Here is a 21,207-nt window from a genome sequence, read left to right as displayed (position 1 = left end):
GTGGTTAACTCTTTAACTTTTATAAAGAATATCTCTTTGGATTTGAGACTTTAGTGTTTGCAACTTTACAGATCTTCTTTATGCACCAAGAGCTTGTAACACTCCAAAGAGAAAGGAAAAATTGAAATCGCATCATATGACCCCTTTAAATGACCAGTTAGTGACGCCAAAAGCACATTTCGCTTTATCCAAAACAGATGAACGTGGATCTGGCAACATTTTATCACATTGGTTGTGGCACATATCGCAGAACTTCAGAAATTAAATGTGTGGTGAATGGCGCTACAGGGTTAATGCTCTATCGTGCTCGAAAACAACATACCACCTACGCAAAACCCGACATTAAATAGTGTTAACAAAAGCAAACATAAGATAAAAATGCATTTGCTGAAGCAACCATGTCAACCAAGTCTTTAAGCTATTTTATTGTGACTTGTGTTTCACGGGACTGGTACCAGAGCGCTTCACATTAGGGCTGTCAAAAAATCATTCGAATTTCGAATATTCGTCGAATTTAAAATAAAAATCCACATTCGAATGCAAAAACGTTGCATTCGAATTTTAGGTGTGCGTTAAGGAGGCAGCCTTATCAGTGGCGCACGAGATGCGATGACGATGTAAGTGTCATTGCATTATAATGTTTTTGTTAGCCTATCCAGTTGAAGCCACTAGATGCGGCGCTGCTGCATTGTTAATTACAAATATTGCAGGAAAAGAGAACATCAGTGCAGAGAAGATCTTGTTTACGTCAAAACTGAAACCAAGCCGCTTTGAATAAACGTGCATTGGTCGATGCACCCTCTTGTGGCCTCAGGAGAGAAGCCAAAAGCTTTTCTTCACCCTAACTGAAATAATGCATTTTAAATTCGAATATAATTCGAATTTTGATCATATTTAAGTACAAAATTCGAATTTCGTTTTTCAGCCATTTTGACAGCCCTACTTCACATGACCAATGCAATGCTGTATCGGTTGAGCTACCGAGCAAGTTTACTACATCAGAGAAGCCAAATATATAGAGCTCGTTATGTGATGCAAATGTCAAAATTTATTTGTTTACAACTCATAAACTGCAGTAAAAGTGTTTTGAGCTTGTAGCATATAGTATTGCACAAGGACCTGTATGAAAACTGTGTGAAAATTAATCGACAATCTGCCCCTGTAATCATAATTTGTGTGAAAAGGACCAAAGTTGTTGGTGTTTTACTGTCACTAGTGTTCATTTCAGCTGGAAACTAGAGTGAATTGTATGTATAGGTACAGATTTGGAGCAAAAAAGTCACATTTTCCCAATGGGGCCAATGTTGTCCAAATTTCAGCCAACCTAAAAAAAAGCAGCAATATGACTCACAGGAAACTATTTCGATAGCAAAACTGTGTTTTTTTGTAGTCTACAGAGTTTAGGAGTGTCACAAAGAGAGTTAGGATTCCTCACAACACGGATTTATTTTAATATTTTGTGTGTACTATTGCAAAAAAAAAAAAAAAAGCTTATGGCGCCTTTAAGGCTGTTTATAAACACTGAGGAGAGCATCCAGACTTGTTCTGTTAAACTGCTCTAGGCCTAGAAGATGTTTGAGGACCCGGAGGAGCCGTTAAAACAGCAGTGTCAGGGAAATGTCACCGTAATATTCTTACCATGTCTCAGGCATTACAAAGCAGGAAGAAAGAGAGCTAATGCTGACTTCACATAAACCTAAACCGACAGTCACGTTTTCTAGTCCTCTCTGTACTTGAAACATTATTATTAGCATTTTACAAACCTCCTTTAATCTGAAGCGCCGGCAGGTAACTGCACTCGACAGCAAGGAGAAGCTTTTTATGAGCTATGTTTTGGTTTTTGGCTTTGGCAGAAACGCAGATATGAAAAGTCAGTTTAGGATTCGATCTCGGGGAAGAGACTGGAAGACTGATCTCAGAGCAGATGAGACCTGTAAGAGCAACACACTTTTCTAATTATCCCTCTTCCAAATATTCCTCCAATGAGTCTTCATGTTTTGGCTCTTGTTGCATCAAACCGCAATGACTTTCACATGTCTTAACATATGCGCAGTTTTCTATGTATACAAAGAGTTGTGTAACTGTAGAAAACATGAGTTTTGAGGGTCATTTAAAAGATGACGTAGCTGTTTGCGGATCGCTCCTAATTCCTTTCTCTGTGAACTAGGATCATCTTCAGTGTTAAAATGTCGCTGTTGGACATTTTGGGCTTTATATGGTTTAGTATAACCCATTAAAATTAGATCAAAGAGGGGCACCGCAACATATTTCATCAAGGATCTCACTTGAGAATAGACCACTTCCTTTCCTAACGCTGTTTGCACAGGTGAGAAAACTGCAAGCTAGGCACCAATCCCATGATTGCTGTTACCTCAAGAAAGTCCTGCTTCCAACACAAACAGCGTCCATTGTGATGTTCGAAAATCTGAAGTCAAAAACTGTGGCAAGCCCTTAGCATGACCTGCATATTCTCGCCAACGTTCATCTCTGTGTCACTTATGGTCTGCATGCTGGCTGTGCGCTGGCCCGTCTTTTGTTGACTGTGTTATAAAAACATCTTCCTCCCACGCCATTCCAGAAAGAGGTTTTTGGGAGCATTCATCGCTCTCCTTCAGGATAAAACAGAGTCATTAGCTTAGCATTTCTCTGGAGGAAAGCAAACAGCTTTTTTTAAGATGGATCATTTTATCAGCAACAATAAAATCGATCCAGACGAGTTTGTTTTTGAAGCCTTGTCTAACAAGGAGAGTTGGGTCATACTACAAAATGGGTCCAAATCGTAAAATGTGCAATAATTGTAATCTTTTACTGTCTTACTATATCTGAACCCAGACAGCAACATAGTTTTGGCCCAGATCCGGCCCACATCTGGCCCATGTGAAATCCATGCGGGCCAGATGTGGGCCGGATCTGAGCCGACACTGCTTGCTGTCTGGGAAGGATCATGTGACACTGAAGACTGAAGTAATGGCTGCAGAAAATTCAGCTTTGCCATTACAGATATAAATTAAATTTTAAAATATATTAAAAAAGGAAACATTTATTTTAAAATAGTAATAATATTTCCCAATATTACTGTTATTTTACTGTATTTTTGATCAAATAAATGCAGCCTTGGTGAGCAGAAGAGACTTCTTTCAAAAACATTTAGAAATCGTAATTATTCCAAACTTTTGACCGGCTTTGTTGTAATTTCTTTAACGTATTAGCAAAAATCTAGTAACTTTAATTTGATTTCATGAAGATTTTCTTTTGGTCTGTCCCCATCGCTAACACTTCTTGCTGTAATAGCAAGTATGCACATTTGATCCACATATAAAAACTAGTGCCGTCAAACGATTAATCGCGATTAATCGCATCCAAAATAAAAGTGTTAGTTTACAGAATATATGTGTGTGTACTGTGTATATTTATTATGTATATATAAATACCCACACATGCATGTATATATTTCAGAAAAATATGTTACGTTTATATATGAAATATATTTATATATAATATAAATTATATGAATATAAATACTGTATATACATGTAAATATTTTCAAAATATATACTGTATGTGTGTGTCTTTATATATACATAATAAATATACACAGTAAACACAGATATATTATGTAAACAAAAACTTTTATTTTGGACGCGATTAATCGCGATTAATCGTTTTTACAGCACTAATAAAAACTTTTTTTCCCCATTTATTTTACTTTATATGTATGTTTAGATTTTAGCTGATATAATGTATTATTGAAAAATGTGTTCCAGAATATACATCAACTCCATTAGCATTATATTTTCCCCTTTTTTTATTTAATGTCATTATAGTTTCAGGAATTAAACTCTCCAAGGAAAATTTAAAATGCACCCATTTTTGTCTAATGTTTTGTTATGCTTTTCAATAGAGGATGATTGTAACATCAACCCTTTTACCATGACTTTGTATAGTAAACAATAAGTTTCACAATCTTGAGCACAAGGATGGTAAATTAAATTTTACTATTTTTAAAATGTCCAACCTATGTTACTGCACTGAAGCCAACATATTTTAAAATGTATTCATATATCATGAGATGAGACAATGCATAATCACTTCATCTGAAATCTTATAGAAATGTACTTTAAAATCACCTTTTCAAGGCACCAGTTTCATAGAACAGGCCAGTTAGTGTTATATCTGGCTCTCAGACTAAACGAGTTACATGAGCCAGGGAATGAGATTTACACAACGCAGAGCCTATTTCTGCTGCATGTTTCATCAATTAAGTCAAACTGACTCAAGCACAGATCAGTAGACTCAATTAGCTAATTTCCCATGTGTCATCCAGCACTAATGAATTACCACAGGTTGCCTCTCAGGGACTGAGACGGGAAATGACCAGCTGTCATAGAGCGTTTACAGCTGCGCCTCAGGGAAAAACAATAGGGGGCAAAATTAGATGGCTCTGCTAAGAGACTGCATAACGTCGAAAGTGCCAATAGTTAATTGGAGGGATTCTCAGTTGTATTGATCTGATGCATTTAAAAGCAGAAACATCCCATTTACTGATTATTTCACCTCTTTCTCCTCAGGTCAGGAAGTGTCAAACACCACTGGCATGAAATCTACACTTTTGTCGAACATTTGGCTGAGAAGTTCACCAGGTACCAAAACAAACGAATGCCCTGAATCACACTATCGGTCTCAAATGGCTTGTTTTTGTAGACATTATCCAATTGCGTAAGATTTCTGAAATAGGTCATGGATGATTTTACGAATGCATTTGACAAATTTTGTTCAATTATAACCATTTCTGGTCTGTTTTTCATCGTCTCACAGCCCTATGCTGCGGATGTCCTTCATCGTGTTCTCAACCAGAGGAAACACAATCATGAGACTCACTGAAAACAGGTGCCGAAAGACACGGCTTCTAGTGCTGCAAAATATTAGTTTATTTCATTCTTCTCATCTTTGTTTTCACTTTCCAAAGGGAGACCATAAGAAAAGGCCTGAATGCTCTGAGACGAGAGATCCCAGGTGGAGATACATTTATGCATCTTGGTCTAGAAAAGGTAAAATGTTAAAATTCAAGTTATCATTCAAATGTACTTGCTTTAATGTCTCTTTAACACTATTATCTAATCTTTATTCACAGGCAAATGAGCAAATACACCAGGAAAACTTTGGTAGGTTTCTGTTAAAGACAAGTCAAGTCACCTTTATTTATATGGCACTTTATACATTACATTCAAAGCAGCTTCACTGTAATAAACAGGAACAGAATCAATGATGCAACTTCTTCAATAAATTCTGCTGTAAAAACAGGTCTAAAAAGGAAATAGTGTCATTATTTGAATTTAAAAGCATAGTTCACCCAAAAATTAAAATTACAAACAGTTGACGGCAGCTAGTTGTGGAAACACAGTCTTTGCATTGCCTTCCTTCTGATCTCAACGTTAGGAAAGAGTGGATGAGCTTTATTTTTAATGAAGATCCAGACCGCGTCAGTAAGAACTTGGTTCTTTGTTCACTTCATTTTACCGCGGATTCGTTTACAAACAAGGCACAATTCGACGCAGGATTTTCAGAAAGATTGAAACTAAAAGACAATGCTGTGCAACTATATCTGGATCTGACAGTAACGTCTTTTCAAACAGAGCGTTCTGATGAGAGGGGTTAAAACAGGACAGAAAATAGCCTTTTACTTCTAAATTATGATGTTTTTTATGTAAAAATCTTGATAGCATTATAAGTGGACCTCAGAGAACAGTGCAAAAATAATTTTAAAAAGGCAGTTCATGACCCCTGTAAAATTTCAATTTGGTTTTGCTATTTGACGTAAAAGATATTTAAATTTCACAAAGAAATATGCAGCATTTTGTAATAAAAATTCAAAATAAAAAGACACTTTCTCATTTATAATTTGTCTTAAATTTCATTTTGTTTAGAAATATTGTGAGAAAATCGTATCGTGAATCATATCACATCATGAGTTCAGTGAATTAGGGTTGGGCGATGTCTACCAAATTGCTTGCTCGCGGTAGCCTGTTGCATTACAGTACATGAAAGTTCACTTACCACATACACAGAGTAAGGAGAAATGTCTGATAGGACGATGGCGAATGATTTGCAGATCCTGAGCACCAATGACAAACATCTAATCTTGTCAAATGTGTGGTAAGTACTGCCGCTCCATAGTATAGAGTCCTTGTGATCGCGAATCTCAAAATTGAAAGTGAAAGTAAAATGAGAGCGCGCAATCGAAAGCGGTTTCAATAGCAGCTCCCTGATGCCCCCAATTTATATACAGTCGCCTATATTTACCCAACGATATAATTGCGAGAAAAAGTATTGAAATATTTTTTTTATCCTCCCATCTCGTGGGCTATTTATTCCCTTTAGGGTTTCCGTAGTACACTTCCTTTCCGAACACGGAACTGGGATGCGGCGGATTGCGGGAGGGTTGCGATGTCAGTCTATCGGCCCAACCCTACAGTGAATCGTTACATCCTTAACGGTAGCCATTAACTTCCATAGTATAATTTTCCCAAACTTTGGAAGTCAATGGCTACCGTCAACTGTTTGGTTACCAACATTGCTCAAAGTGTCTCCTTTCATGATCAACAGAAGAAAGAAGCTTTGGAACAACTTGAGTAAATGATGACAGAATTTTCTGAAATTTGGGTGAACTATCCCTTTAAGTCAGTTCAGTATTGATTCAGTCAGTTCAACAACTGTGTAAAATTCATCAATTTTGATACAAGATCAATTCAGCTATAAGCAGCTCTACATTATGTCAATAATATGTCATTATTCAGCTCAAGTCAGTTCAATGTTGATTCCATTAAACTCTATTACAGTTTGCCATTACCTGACAATCTTCACTCCACTTTGTAGGAACTGCAAGTGTCATAATTGCACTGACAGACGGTGAGCTTCAAGAACATCAGCTGATAGCAGCTCAACAAGAGGTAACAGGCTTGAAGTTCAGCATTCATTCTGCAGACATTTGTACATCTAAAGACTCACAGTTTTTTAATTACTGTACGACTGATTGATATCTCACCAGGCGGCACGAGCTCGGGCATTGGGTGCAATCGTGTATTGTGTTGGAGTTAAGGACTTCAATGAAACGCAGGTAATAATGACAATGATGATCTTTCGTTGATGTTTTTAAAAGCCTCTTTGTCTTGAACTTGCATTGAAGCTTCAATAAGTACTTCCCTCTAACAAACAGTGTTGTAGACTCTTCCTCAAGTATGCACTTAACAGAGAATGTAATTCTTTATAAACAATGCACTTTATATGGAGGAAACAGATCAGATCAACCAATCCAGGCTGTAAATAAACATCTGTTTGTCCTGTTCTAGCTGGCTACCATAGCGGACACCAGTAAGCACGTGTTTCCCGTCTTGGGAGGATTCCAGGCGCTGAGAGGAATGATTGACTCGGTAAACTGAAGCTATGTGGAAGATTAATTAAAAGTGCATTTTGTACATTTTCTAAGATGCATGTTCATTACTTTAAGCTGAAGTGTGTGTTTTTGTCAATGGTACTTATAACCAAGCTTCCCCAGAAATGAAAATTCTCTCATCATTTACTTACCCTCATACCGTTCCAAACCCATACGACTTTGGTTAATCTTCAAAACACAAATAAAGATCATTTTAATGAAACCTGAGAGGTTTCTGTTCCTTCATTGAATGTCCAGGTAACCAAAACTTAAAAGATCATAAAGTGATCATAAAATGAATCCATATGAATTGTTTATATGAGAATTAAAAGCCTAAATTAAATCTGTTCATCATATAAAGCAATTTCATCTCTTCACAAGTCTTGGATTAAACTGCTCGATTCATATGGATTCATTCATTTGTGTTTCGAAGATTTACAAAACGACATGAAGGTGAGTAAATGATGACAGAATTTTTATATAATTTTAATTATTTAATATACAAAGAGAACTATAAGTAAGCCATTCGTAGACTGATGAAAATTTTTATACTCAGTAACACTGCCATTTTTATAATATTGTTCAAAACTGTATTTCCCAAGGCTGATCACAGAAACCATTGGTACCAATAAATGCAGAATTATTATCAAGCGTAGCTTTAGTTCTGGCAGGTCACGTTAGTCAAGCTCGCATCAGCATAAGGTCCCTCAGTATTATCAGCAGTTTTCGCATTGCTCAATAGCTAATTACCCTTCTCCATCCCCAGCTCCTCCTCTGTCAGTCGGGATTCAGCCTTCTGATTCTCCTTTGAATCAGATTAATTCTAAAATATGTACATAAAATTATTGAACTTTAACAATATCTGCAATACATTTATGTTGGTTCTGTTCTGTTTACCCTGGGGGGGTTTATCGCTGCTCTCCCTGCTCTCATCCATGCTAGGCTGCATGGATGCACAGGGAGTTCTTGCCCAGAACAGAACCATACCACCAATCCAAACAGTATGCTAATTGTCAGTCATATTTGACGATAGTGGTCCTGACAGAAATATAATTTATTAGTGTTAATTAATTTATTAGTAAAAAAAAATACATTTAGTAAAATTTTTTATAGTTTTCTACATTGTAAATTTGAAGTTCTGAATAAAACAAATAATTGTTTTATTTTACAAGAAAATTCTGTTTCAGGTTTTCTACTTCAAAATTTAACATTTAATCCAATGTTAATCTTGCAGTTTCTTTGTAATTATATGTGAAATCTACTAGCAATTTCTGAGTGAAAACTGGCAAATATATATATATATTATATGTATATATAAATAAATAAAATATATGAATGAAATATTTTCTGTTTTTAGATCATCAAAAAATCTTGCATCGAGATATTGGCAGCGGAGCCATCCAGTGTTTGTGCAGGAGGTATATATACATACACACACACAATAATTCCTTTGCTTTTGTTTGCTATGGTCATTCCAAATTCAGTTATTTTGTAAATATAATCATAAAGTTCTGCTGTAGGAAATATGTGCTCTTGTTAATATACATGTCTCTCTGTGGATTATGTATGTGCCATAAATCTTTATAACTCTGTAACGCCTCATGATTCATTTAATTTCCATACTTGCATACTAGGGGTGTAACAGTTCTCTGTAAAAAATCGAACTGTACTATTCTCCACCCACGGTTCGGCACGCACTTGCACCGCGGTTCAACTTAAATCTGACAGCGCATCTGTAATATGGCTTGTTAAAAATAACAACAGGTAAAACAGTCAGAGTTCGATGGATACGCATTCTGGCTTCCCAATAAGAGTACAACAACAGCTATGAACAACAACAACAAAAAAAGACAAGGAAATCACTCACTGCTCTTGATTGAATAGCTTTTGTAACTTCAATAAGGATTCATCTTTAATTTATACAGTCAAATATGCAATGTTATTTTACTTTTGATTACTTTATTCAATTTCTGTACCTAAAAACAAAAACAAAAAGCACTGTTTATATTATTTGTATCTCTGTGCTGTTGCTTGTAGGTAGATTATTTATTCTTATTTTCTTTCTTTTTATTTGACTGTATTTTTTCCCTAAACATAGCACATACTGAACCGTACCGAAACGGTGACTCTAAAACCATGATACAAACTGAACCGTGAGTAATTTGCACTCCTATTGCACACAGCATCTTTCGGACTAGATTTCCATGTAAACATTAAAGGTGCACACATTTATAGACCATCAGGTGTATAATTACTCAAATCGAAATAAGTAAGTTAACATAAAATAATCTTAGGTACAATTGAACATGACAGTCTGTCAGACGCATTTATATAGTTTATATCATTGTGGTTTTATATTGCCCAGCATTCCTCGAGCTCTGATGATTTCAGCAGGAAGGCATTGACTCGTGTGCTGAAAATACAGTGGATATTTCTGAGGGAATTGACATCATTAGAAGTCTTCTGTGAGGATTTATCACCATTTATTGAGCAGCGACTGTGGGAATCTGTGTTTCAGAGTCATTTCAAGTGGTGGTGAGAGGGAATGGATTTCGACACGCCAGAAACATAGACCAGGTCCTGTGCAGCTTCAAAATCAACGACACAGTCACGCTCAGTGAGTGTTCTCCCCCTAAAATCAATCGGAGTACTTTCTCATCATAAAAAATGAACATATATAGCTACATTTATCACTCATTTGGTTTGGTTTGCTAAACACTGAACATGTTATTCTTCTGTTTACAGACGAGAAGCCTGCGAGCGTTGAGGACACGTTCCTGCTGTGCCCCGCGCCTGTTATAGATGAAGTTGGAAAGTAAGTGCGAGGCTGACGAACAGGTCTGCCATGCATTAGGCCGTGTTTATGATCCCTGTCAAAGGTCACATTCCACTTCCTGCGCAGCTCGCTGTTTTAGCTGTGAGGTCATGCTGTTGATCCAGGCTTGATCGTGGCCTTCTTTTTCCTTTCGAATCCATAGAGTCACAGCTTTACATGAAGTCAGAGGCTCTGAGGAGCCATTAAAAGCTGATAGTTCCTCAGAAATCATTGTGTTCATCACACCCACTCTCTCTTTTTCTTTGTTCCTCATCCAAATACTTCCTTCTATCCTTTTGCTGTTCCCATAAGCCCCAGAGGATCTATATTTTCTCCCCCGCTTCTGCTTTCCATTCAACACTGATACAGCATATTAGGTTCAGAATCATCTTGTTATCAAGAACTTTTTTTTTTCCGTTGCTGAGTTTAAAGTGTAAAGATTTTTGATGTTATATATACATATTTTTATTCTTCACAGATTCAGTTTTCTAAATAACTAGAAAGTAAGTTAGTTCTTCTCTACCTCTTTGAGTTTGTGGTCAATGTTTAATTTGAAATTCTGATCGATATATCGATAAACCAATAAATATTTTCATTTTATGGCCAAAAAAATAAATAAAATTTTGTCTAAAACAAAAAAGTGAATTCTAGTGAATTCTAGTTACTAGGCATTACAATATTACAGTATACAGTAAATATTACAATTAAAAGTGTGATTTTTTTAAGTTTTAAATATTACCTTTAAATTAGTATTAGATTGTGGCAAAAATAATATTTATGTAAAACCCACACAATTATCAAATATCAACCAATATACTCTGTTAGAAAATATATATTTTTGAAAGTTTAAATAAAACAAAAATAACTTTACTGGACTACATTTTACAAGAAAATATTATTGTATCCTTTCTACCTTAAATTCATGTTTAATTCAATGTATTGCTTGCCTTTTCTTACTGTATTTGTGAAATTTACTAGCAATTTCTGGGTAAAAAATAGTTCCAAAGTAAATTATTTTATTCAGTGTATATACAATATTTATCGGTGCTGATATGCTATCAATATATTGTGTGTGTTAGTCAGTATTTTTTAATATTTTGAATTAATATTTTGTTTTCATTTAGTTTTGTTGTGTTTTTGTCATTTGTATTAGTTTTTTAAATACGTAAATATAGTTTTTATTTCAGTTTTAGTTTTGAGTTATTTTAATACACTAAATGAAAAAACTATATATTTTTTAAATTACAGGTAACAAAAATGTTTGTTTTAACTAACTACAATAACCTCGGTGTTAATTCGATTTGATTTATTAATAATAATCGGAATAAACAATTCTCCCAACCCTCTCATCCAATCAGAATTTAGAACCCTTTATTTTCCTCAGTAATGATTGGCTGGCAAAACTTCAGACTGTTCATCATTAAGTTTTTGCACAGAGGAATGTGAACCTAATCTGAAGTAGATGCTCTTCATCAGAGAAAATGGTCTTATCTGTCAGACTTGGCCTCTGTGTGTTGGGAGACAAACCTCGTGCTGAACATTTGGAAAGCTGTTTTTATCGGATGTTTGAGACACTAGACAGCTGACTACAACAGAAGTTAACCAGCACCCTGCAGAGCTCTGCGAGGCTGCCAATTATGGTCTGGAAGGCATTTTTCATAGACCTAAAGATATGCAAACACATCTTTTTGTAAAAAATGAAAGAGAAATGTAGTGGGGTTGTTTTTGGCACGCATGTCTCGTGTCTCTCTAAATCCCGCTGGTCTTGTTTTCTGCTTTTATGGACCCTGCTGTGCAACGTTAAAGGATTTGCTGGCTTTCAAAGTGACAAATATGGGTATGAAAATTTATGTTTGGTCTTTGCACTTCAGGGTGGTGTACCTGCAAGTCAGCATGAACGAGGGTCTGTCGTTTATCACCAGCTCCGTTCACATAACCACAACCGAGTGTGTAAGTCTGACTACAAACACAACATCACATCCAGCCGAACTACAGCACAAACTACAAGTATAAAATGCTAATTCATTTTCAGATTTGCTCATTCATTTTGAAAAATGGGATGCAGTTTCTTAATAATATTTCATATTCTAATATACCTTAATTTTACACCATTTTACTGTGAAAAATGGCATGTAAATAATATTGAAACTTTTTGTCATATCATATTCATTAATTTACACCAATTCAAATTTTACTGAAAAACGTACATGTAATCTTTTTAAATATTTAAGCATTATTTTGTCATATATTCATTATTTTACAACATTTTACATTTTACTGACAAAAAGTACGTCATTTTTATAATATTTAAACATTATTGTGTCACGTCATATTCATTCATTTTACTCCATCTTACTGACAAAAATATAATATTTTTTATATTTAAATATTGTTTTGTCAAGTTATATTCATTAAATTGCACCATTTTACATTTTACTGTTTACAAAAACTAATAATATTTAATAGAATATTTAATAATATTTAGACCTCATTTAATTTTTAAACATCTTTTCATTTTACAGGCAAAGATTACATGTAATTTTTAAATAATATTTAAACATTATTTTGTCATGTAATATTCATTCATTTATACCATTTTACATTGCTCTGAAAATTAAATGTATTTTTTATAGTAATTAAACATTATTTTATGTCATATTCATTCATTTTACACCATTTTACTGAAAAAAAAGTGACATTTTTTTTAACAATATTTACATTTTGTCATACTCATTAATTTATACCATTTTACATTTACTGTGAAAAATACTATATATATATATTTTTCTTTAAAACAAAACAAGCAAGGTCATAAAAAATGATGGATGTAATTATCAACATTCCTCTTCGTATTTTTTTTTTTTTTTTTTTTTTTTTTTTTTTTCTTAAGAATAAATCTTATACTCTCGTGGTTCCCTTAGCATTTCACATGCAAAATTGTTTCCTCACATAAATTTTTTTTAAATTACTTTCATTAACGTACTGTAGTTGCTATAACTAAATATAGCTATTATACTGTATATGATTGTAATTACGTTACATATATAAATTATTGAGTTCATGTCAAATGTATGGGTGATCTTTTACTTCGTAACCCCTTATTTTTTTTGCGTTCCTCTCTCCTCACGTTCAGGTCGTCCCCTATCATCATTTTCTCTTCACAAACTCCTTCCCCCCAAAAAAACACACACATCAAGGGCCAAACCGCAGGCAAAGATGCTGTCTCTGATTCTCTCTGAGCAGGCTTCATGCCCACAACCACAGAATCACTTTTTATGAAGCGCTTCTTCTCGAAATACTTTACAAATGCACTGTGCTCTTCCCATTCTTTTCCCATGACATACTTTTTAACAGAGGTTACACGGTTTTTGGTAGTCAGAGCTTGCCTTTTGATGAAAATGTTGTGTCAATTTAGTCAATATTTTTAAAAGGCCATTCTACACTGACAAAGGTCTACTGACAGAAATTACATGCAAAAATCTTATAACATTTAAACCTTATGTTAATTTTAATTATAATGCAAATTTTTCACCTCATCTTCATTATCATAAAAAATCATTAGTTAATTAGTCAATTAACAAAATTAGGAGATTACATTGTTCTTGAAGGTCAAATAACAGCATGGCATTACTTGTTTGTTGATGAAGTATAATAATGGTGCCGATGCTCTCTCTTCTTTGATGTCGTTTCTTCTGCAGTTTGACGGCAGCATCCTCCTGATCACCCTGCTGGTGTTGTTTCTGTTATTGGCTCTGTTGTTCATGTGGTGGTTCTGGCCGCTTTGCTGCACCGTAGTAAGTCATCGCCTCATTTACCGTCTTAAATATCAGCCTTCATACGTTCTCACGACACATCTTCCAGTATAAGGTGTTTAATCTGGGATCCAAAGGCTTATGGATTTGCGGTAAAGACTGAAGTTGAGTGATTTAAAGTGGAAAATTGGTCAATTCTTCTCAAACGAGGCCATGATTTAACATGCTGTATTATGTGTATAATGTGACTTGTGTTTTTGGTTTTGTGATTTATATGTCTCACTATTTCACACATCTTTCCACAGCTGATCAAGGAACCTCCACCTCCTCCACCTCCAGAGCCAGTGAGTTACAGCTCTATCTGCTACAGGAGGATTAAATGTCACAAAAAGAGGGTGTTAAAAAATATTTATGGGTCTCTAGTAGGCCATAGCATAGTAGGTCTTGAGGTTCTGTGTAAAAAAAAAATTATAATAAATTTTAAAAAAAATTATATATATAATTAATGTTATAATAAAATAAGTAAATATTTTATATATATATATATATATAGTTAATAATAAAAATAATTAATTCATTGTATAATAAAATAAGTGCAAATAAGTACCCAATTTGGCATTAGTTTTATTCCGCTCTGAAATGACATGTAATTTCAAAATTAGATATATAGATAGAACACATTAGTTAATTATTTAGCATTAATAAATTACGTAAAAAAATTTTACCCAATTTGTAATTATTTATATTTCTGCTCTGAAATGACATGTAATTTTTTTAATAATATTTAAACATTCTGTCATGTAATATTCATTCATTTTGCACCAGTTTACATTTTGCTGACAAAAATTACGTAATTTTTTAAGAATTTAAACATAATTTTTTCATGTAATTTTCATTAATTGTACACTATTTTACATTTTGCGGACCCAAATTACATGTCATTTTTAAATAGTATTTAAATATTATTCCATCTTGTGATGAGATTAATAAAAAAAATTTAATTCTGTTTCCAGCCATAGTTAGTATTTCGTAGAAAGTAAATACTTTTCATAATATACACATTTTATAAAAACACATAGCTGCCTTTTTATTTTAGGAAGGCAATGATGTGAGGTAAAAAAAACAAAAGATAACTAGAAGTTGATGTATTTTTTAAGTTTTTAGTCTGCTGTGTCTCAATCCGCTCCCTAGTTCAGTAGTAAGTATGCTACTTAGTGAGGTCAGCTTTGTTCTTTTTGTTAGTAACTTACAGTAAGTGTGACTGTAGTTTAACTGCTATAAATAATGAGTAGTGGATGTTAGTGTGAGATTCATGAAGAGACTAATGAAAACCATCAGATGACTTTGAGAATAACAACATCAACATGTCAAATAAACACTGGCAGTTTACGCCTGCGAGCAGATGTTTAGTACCTCCCGTGCTTCTTCAAATTATGTAACGTGTTTTTCAGGAGTCAGATGATGAGGATGGGATGCCAAAGAAGAAATGGCCCACAGTGGATGCGTCGTATTACGGCGGTCGGGGAGTTGGAGGAATTAAACGAATGGAGGTGGGATTCCTCAAAAGAAGAGCCGTAGTCCGAGAAAAATGTGTCATGCGATTATTATTGAAATAACACATTCACAACACTCGGAACTTTACTAAATAAAGTATAGAAGAATAAGTGTCTTATAGTAATTATATCAGATAAATATTATTAATATTAATTAATAATTAATTATATATACACCACCAGTAAAAGGTTTGGAATCATTTTTTTAAAATGTTTTTAAAAGAAGTCTCTTCTGCTCTCCAAGGCTGCATTTATTTGATCAAAAACACAGAAAAAAAACAGTAATATTGTGAAATATTTTTACAATTCCAAATAACTCTTTATGTGATTATATATTTTAAAATGTAATTTATTTCTGTGATCAAAGCTGAATTTTCAGCATCATTACTCCAGTCTTCAGTGTCACATGATCTTCAGAAATCATTCTAATATGCTGATTTGCAATTATTATCAATTATTCGTGCTCATTTATTCATAATAGTTCTTATTATTGAATGTTGAAATGTTAAAAGCCGTTTTTAATGTGTATTTTAGGGGAAACTGTGATAGATTCATAAGTTCGTAAGAATGTCTTTACTGTCATTTTTGATTAATTTAATGCATCCTTGCAGAGTAAAAGTATTTATTTTTTTAACCCAAACTTTTGAAAGGTGTATCACGGTTTCCACAAAAATATGAAGCAGCAAAACTGTTATCAACACTGATAATAATCAGAAATGTTTCTTGAGCATCAAATTAGCATATTAGAATGATTTCTGAAGATCATGTGACACTGAAGACTGCTGAAAATTCAGCTTTGATCACAGAAATAAATTACATTTTAACAGATATTCGCATTAAAAACAGTTATTTTAAATTGTAATAATATTTCACAATATTACTGATTTTACTGTATTTTTGATCAAATAAATGCAACCTTGGTGAGCAGAAGAGGCTTCTTTCAAAAACATTTAAAAATCTTAAAAATTCCAAAATTTTAGTGTATATAATTTTTTAAATGATTACATATAAGACTAAAATAATATATAATCATATAATTACATTTCAAGTTGCTAAAAGTGTCTTAGAAGTGAAATATCAAACCTCAGTATTTGCTGAAGATCTGATCTGATCTGATGTTGTCTCTGGTCCAGGTTCGCTGGGGAGGGAAGGGCTCTACTGAAGAGGGAGCAAAGCTGGAAAAACCCAAAAACGCTGTCATAAAGATGCCCGAGCAGGAGTTCGAACCCTTTGAACCCAAGCCCAAAAAAACAAACAGGAAACCAGTTCAAGACAGGAAGTGGTATTCTCCCATTAGGGTAAACTTCCTTTGTCATTGTCATTATTGTTTACTGAAGTTAGTGGTCTTCAAAGCACAATGTAAGCGTTACTGTCTCCTGTTCAGGGTAAAATTGATGCGATCCTGGCTCTTTTCCGACGTGGATATGATCAAGTTTCACTTATGAGGCCACAACCAGGAGATCATGTGAGTATCTAGATGACCAGAATATCTCTTTGGATTTGAGACTTTAGTCTTTGCAACTTTACAGATCTTCTTTATGCACCAAGAGCTTGTAACACTCCAAAGAGAAAGGAAAACTTGAAATCGCATCATATGACCCCTTTAATGGCTTAGCATTACCTTTCTTCCAAAAGTATGATGTATGAATCTCCTCCAACAACAAACAGTCTGACCAAAAGCTTTCAAGACGTTTGAACCTCATAAATCAACGTCCTGTGGATTTTTTGACTCATTCCTCTTCGCCTCGGCCAGACGTTTCCTTACCTTTCATTAGTCAACCTGCACCAGCAACAGAGGCCGACGGGTGCCAAGAAACTTCATAGGCACAGCTTGCCACCTGCATCAAATCAGCAGCCATACAAATGAAATAAAACACAAATGTAGATGCGTTCCAGACAGATAGTCTGCGTTTTTAAAGGCTTGACTCTTACATATGTGGAGCAGCCACATGGTTTGACTTTTCGTGTCAAATCATAGGTTATCAGATCTGATTTAGAGTTTCCACACAACGTTTTAAGATGAACTGTCCCCAGGTGCTACGTAAACCATGCAATATTTGTGGCAGAAAAACGTTTTAACTGGAATTCCATGTTTAAGAGCGTCTCGCCGCTGCCAAACTTAGAAAACGAAGGAAGTGTGAGACGTTAAGGGATTCATAATCAATGCATACAGTGCTTCTCGTCGAGTGTTTGACCCAACTGGATTTAATAGCCTCGAGTGAAAGGTTGCATGACGCAAAGTTTCTCTGCGGAGGAATGGTTTTCACCTCCTCGTCCTGTAATGGCTTGGGCCTCTCTGCTGCTTTGTGGTTTGTGACGCGAGGGCTGAAAAATGCCCAGACTGACTCTTTTCTCTCTCGTTCGTTCTGAGTATGGAAAACAAATGGAACGGGCATCATTTCCTGTCTAAAATTGCATTAAGAGGACGTAAAATGTATCCAGCAGTGCTTCTGCTGTAGAAGAAGAAGTCACAGCATCGGCATAAGTTGAAAACGAGGTCATGGCAATGCTTTTACACGACTCTCTAAACTTCACTAAATAAAGTGTAGTCATTGGAAGAAAAATTGTCTTAAAGTAATCAGTCAGATTAGACCAGAAAACATTAGTAAAATAAATTAATAGTTAATTATACTCTAAATGCACAACTGGTCAAAAGTTTGGCGTAATTCTTTTTTTTTTAATGTTTTTGAAAAAAGTATTTTCTGCTCACTAAGGCAGCATTTATTTGATCACAAATACAGTAACAGTTTTTTTTTAGTTATTATAGTTAACTAAAACCATTAAAAAATAAAACAAACATAATAAAGTGAATATAATATAATATAATATAATATAATATAATATAATACTTATTTTATTTCAGGCAGTTGCCAAAGCAACATTTCTTATTTTCATTTAGTTTAACTTCGTGAACTAAAATAACTAAAACTTAAACTGAAATAAAGATTTATAAAAACCTTTGATGTGTAAAAAAACAAAAAAAAATCAAACAAACAAAAAAAAAGCAATAACTAATGAAACTTACAAAGCACAACAAAATTACAAAAAAAATTAACTAAAATGAAAATGAAGCAGAAAATACAAAGATAAAAACAACAATTCAAAATATTTTTTAAAATACTATAATCGTATCACAATAATACTTAAATAATACTGATATATGACATGTAGTGTCACTAATTCTGCAATAAACATCTTCATTGAGATCTTCAACGTCCTCATCATTTTTCTTACAGTATATATATTATATATAATATATATTATAATATAATATAATATAATATATAATTCATGTTTTGAAAGAAGTCTCCTCTGATTAACAAGGCTGCATTTATTTGATCAAAAATACAGTAAAAACAGTAATATTGTGAACAGGGTTATTAATCTTAACAAACTATAAAAACATTTTGTTACATGAAATAAACTGTCTAAAATTGCATAAAGAGGACATAAAATATATCCAGCGGTGCATCTACTGTGAAAAGTTGAAAACAAGGTCATGGCAATGCTTGAACAAGTTTGGTTCCCTCACGTAATGATCTTAAACGAGCAAATTCCTGTCACTTTCACTCTTTCTGTACTTTCCTCTCAGGTTTTGGCTTTACCTTGTGTGTTTGGAGTGGAAGCGAGCACTTTTTCCAGGGTTTAACGTTGTTTCGCTTGAATTCTTTTGGTTAGTATGTGTGTGCATATGTCTTCTATAGTGTATCATTATCAGTCCTCGGCCTGTTTTTCTCATTTGTACCCTGGTTAAACTCTCTTCCTCATGCCTGTGTGTCCCATAATGCACAGGGATCAGCTTTCCTCTGGCTGTCCCAGGAGCTCTGACGTCAACCCTTTAGGTTTGCGTTTGCCCCCTCCTCCATCTCACACACACAGAACAGCCACATCACACAGCTTCGACATCGTCTTGAGACTTCCTTCAGACTGCTTTATGACCCCAGCTGTAATTGCTGATGTCTCAGAAGGTCATTTTCCTCAGCAAACATCCTTCAGAACACCTTCTTCACCGGCCATTATGTGGCCTTAAATATGATTTGACATGAAATGGCATTCACGACTCGTTTTACTTTCATAAAGTGACGTAAAGTGAAGCAGAACATTGAACTGTAGGGCAGGACTTGAGTTCTTCCATCAGGATGTTTGGATGTGAAAAAGAGCTGAAAATAAAAGAGCTTGATGACGTCAACCAAAAAGGAAAGAAAAGGAAAATAACGTTTCTTTGGAATAACATGCACATATGAATCATAGCACAATAAGGCCAGGAATATTAATAAAGTAAGTCCAAATAGTTTTGATTTCATGTTTGATTTTATTATATTATAATACATTTGAAAAGAATATTGTATGTTTAAATACCAGAATAAGACCAAAAATATTTATTAAGAAAGTAAAAAGTAAATAGTTATGATTTCATCTTTGATTTCAAAGATTAGATGTATTATGTTAAGTATGAAAAGGAAGTATTAAATATTTGAGCAGAAAATCCACCTAAATGTACATTTAATATTTGTTTCATATGTAATATAACAAATATCATTCTGTATGTCACATTATGAAAGGAAATTAATAATATTGATTTGATCTTTTTTTTTATTTCAGTGATTATATTTATTTTATTACATATGAAAATAATGTTTCATATATAAATATGTATGTGTATATATATATATATATATATATATATATATAGGTGTATAAATATTTGTTTAATATTTTTATATGTAATATAATAATAAACAAATATAATAACGATAATGTAACTGTGCACAATAAGACCAGAATAGTTTTGATTTCATCTTTGAGTTCAATTACTAAATTTATTACATATGAAAATAATATTAAATATGTATTTTGGTGGATTTTTTGGATTTTTAAAAAAAACAGATTATTAAAAGACTCTACTTTTGATTTCATGTTAACGTTTTTATTATATTAAATGTGTTAAGAATTTTAAATGTATATCAAGACTGTAAAATAAGACAAGAAATATTTATTAGGAAAGTAAATAGGCAAATTAAATTAAAATAGTTTAATTTCATGTTGAATTTAATAATATTCATTATATAAACTATTTAAAGCATATCAAATTTAGTTTAAAGCAGTGTTATTTTAGTACCACTGGGATACTATTATAGTTTTTATAAATTTTTTATCATTTCTGTTGACATTTGAATTTTGATTAAAGTTTTTGTAATTTTGTGTGGGGGGGGGGTTATTGTAGTACATCAAGTTCAACTAAATTAATGAATAAATTAAGAAATGTTGCCTTGGCAACTAGCTCAACGACAAAGTTTTTTATATTTAATTTTATTTCAGTTTAATTGATTTAAATTGTTGAAAATGATTTTTTTTATTGGTTTTAGTTTCAGTTTTAGTTTTAGTTTAAGTTTTAGTTTAGTTTCAGTTATAGTTTTAACTATAATAACTCTGGTTTAAAGGTGTCCAGGCGTTTTTTCGAGCAGGGTTTGGGGTTATGGAGGACATTCAGAATCTTTCCATGATGCATAATTTACAATTCTGGGTGATTTCATCTGTGGTTTTCACAGAGCTTCAGCCAGCTTGCGAGATCTACTGTGTGTGTGTGTGTGTGTGTGTGTGTGTGAGAGAGTGTGAGTGTGTGTGGGTGTGTGAGTGTGTGTGTGTGTGTGTGTGTGT

At 33.6% G+C, this 21,207-nt stretch overlaps 1 protein-coding gene across 1 annotated transcript in view; it reads left to right on the top strand.

Moving 5' to 3' along the window:
* antxr1c (ANTXR cell adhesion molecule 1c) overlaps positions 1 to 21,207 on the top strand; it is a 26,803-nt gene that overhangs the window by 4,124 nt on the left and 1,472 nt on the right. The window contains exons 2-17 of the mRNA XM_016513391.1: positions 4,569 to 4,640; positions 4,816 to 4,887; positions 4,967 to 5,048; positions 5,132 to 5,162; positions 6,874 to 6,947; positions 7,046 to 7,114; positions 7,347 to 7,427; positions 8,787 to 8,847; positions 9,948 to 10,046; positions 10,175 to 10,244; positions 12,116 to 12,194; positions 13,943 to 14,038; positions 14,302 to 14,340; positions 15,448 to 15,546; positions 16,683 to 16,847; positions 16,934 to 17,014. Coding sequence (XP_016368877.1) covers positions 4,569 to 4,640; positions 4,816 to 4,887; positions 4,967 to 5,048; positions 5,132 to 5,162; positions 6,874 to 6,947; positions 7,046 to 7,114; positions 7,347 to 7,427; positions 8,787 to 8,847; positions 9,948 to 10,046; positions 10,175 to 10,244; positions 12,116 to 12,194; positions 13,943 to 14,038; positions 14,302 to 14,340; positions 15,448 to 15,546; positions 16,683 to 16,847; positions 16,934 to 17,014 — 1,270 coding nt within the window. The remainder of the gene's footprint in view (positions 1 to 4,568; positions 4,641 to 4,815; positions 4,888 to 4,966; positions 5,049 to 5,131; positions 5,163 to 6,873; positions 6,948 to 7,045; positions 7,115 to 7,346; positions 7,428 to 8,786; positions 8,848 to 9,947; positions 10,047 to 10,174; positions 10,245 to 12,115; positions 12,195 to 13,942; positions 14,039 to 14,301; positions 14,341 to 15,447; positions 15,547 to 16,682; positions 16,848 to 16,933; positions 17,015 to 21,207) is intronic.

The sequence above is a fragment of the Sinocyclocheilus rhinocerous genome, unplaced genomic scaffold, assembly GCF_001515625.1.
Source record: "Sinocyclocheilus rhinocerous isolate Xijiao unplaced genomic scaffold, SAMN03320098_v1.1 scaffold24, whole genome shotgun sequence".
Taxonomy (NCBI): Eukaryota; Metazoa; Chordata; class Actinopteri; order Cypriniformes; family Cyprinidae; genus Sinocyclocheilus; species Sinocyclocheilus rhinocerous.
This window is presented reverse-complemented; position numbering and strand designations above follow the sequence as displayed.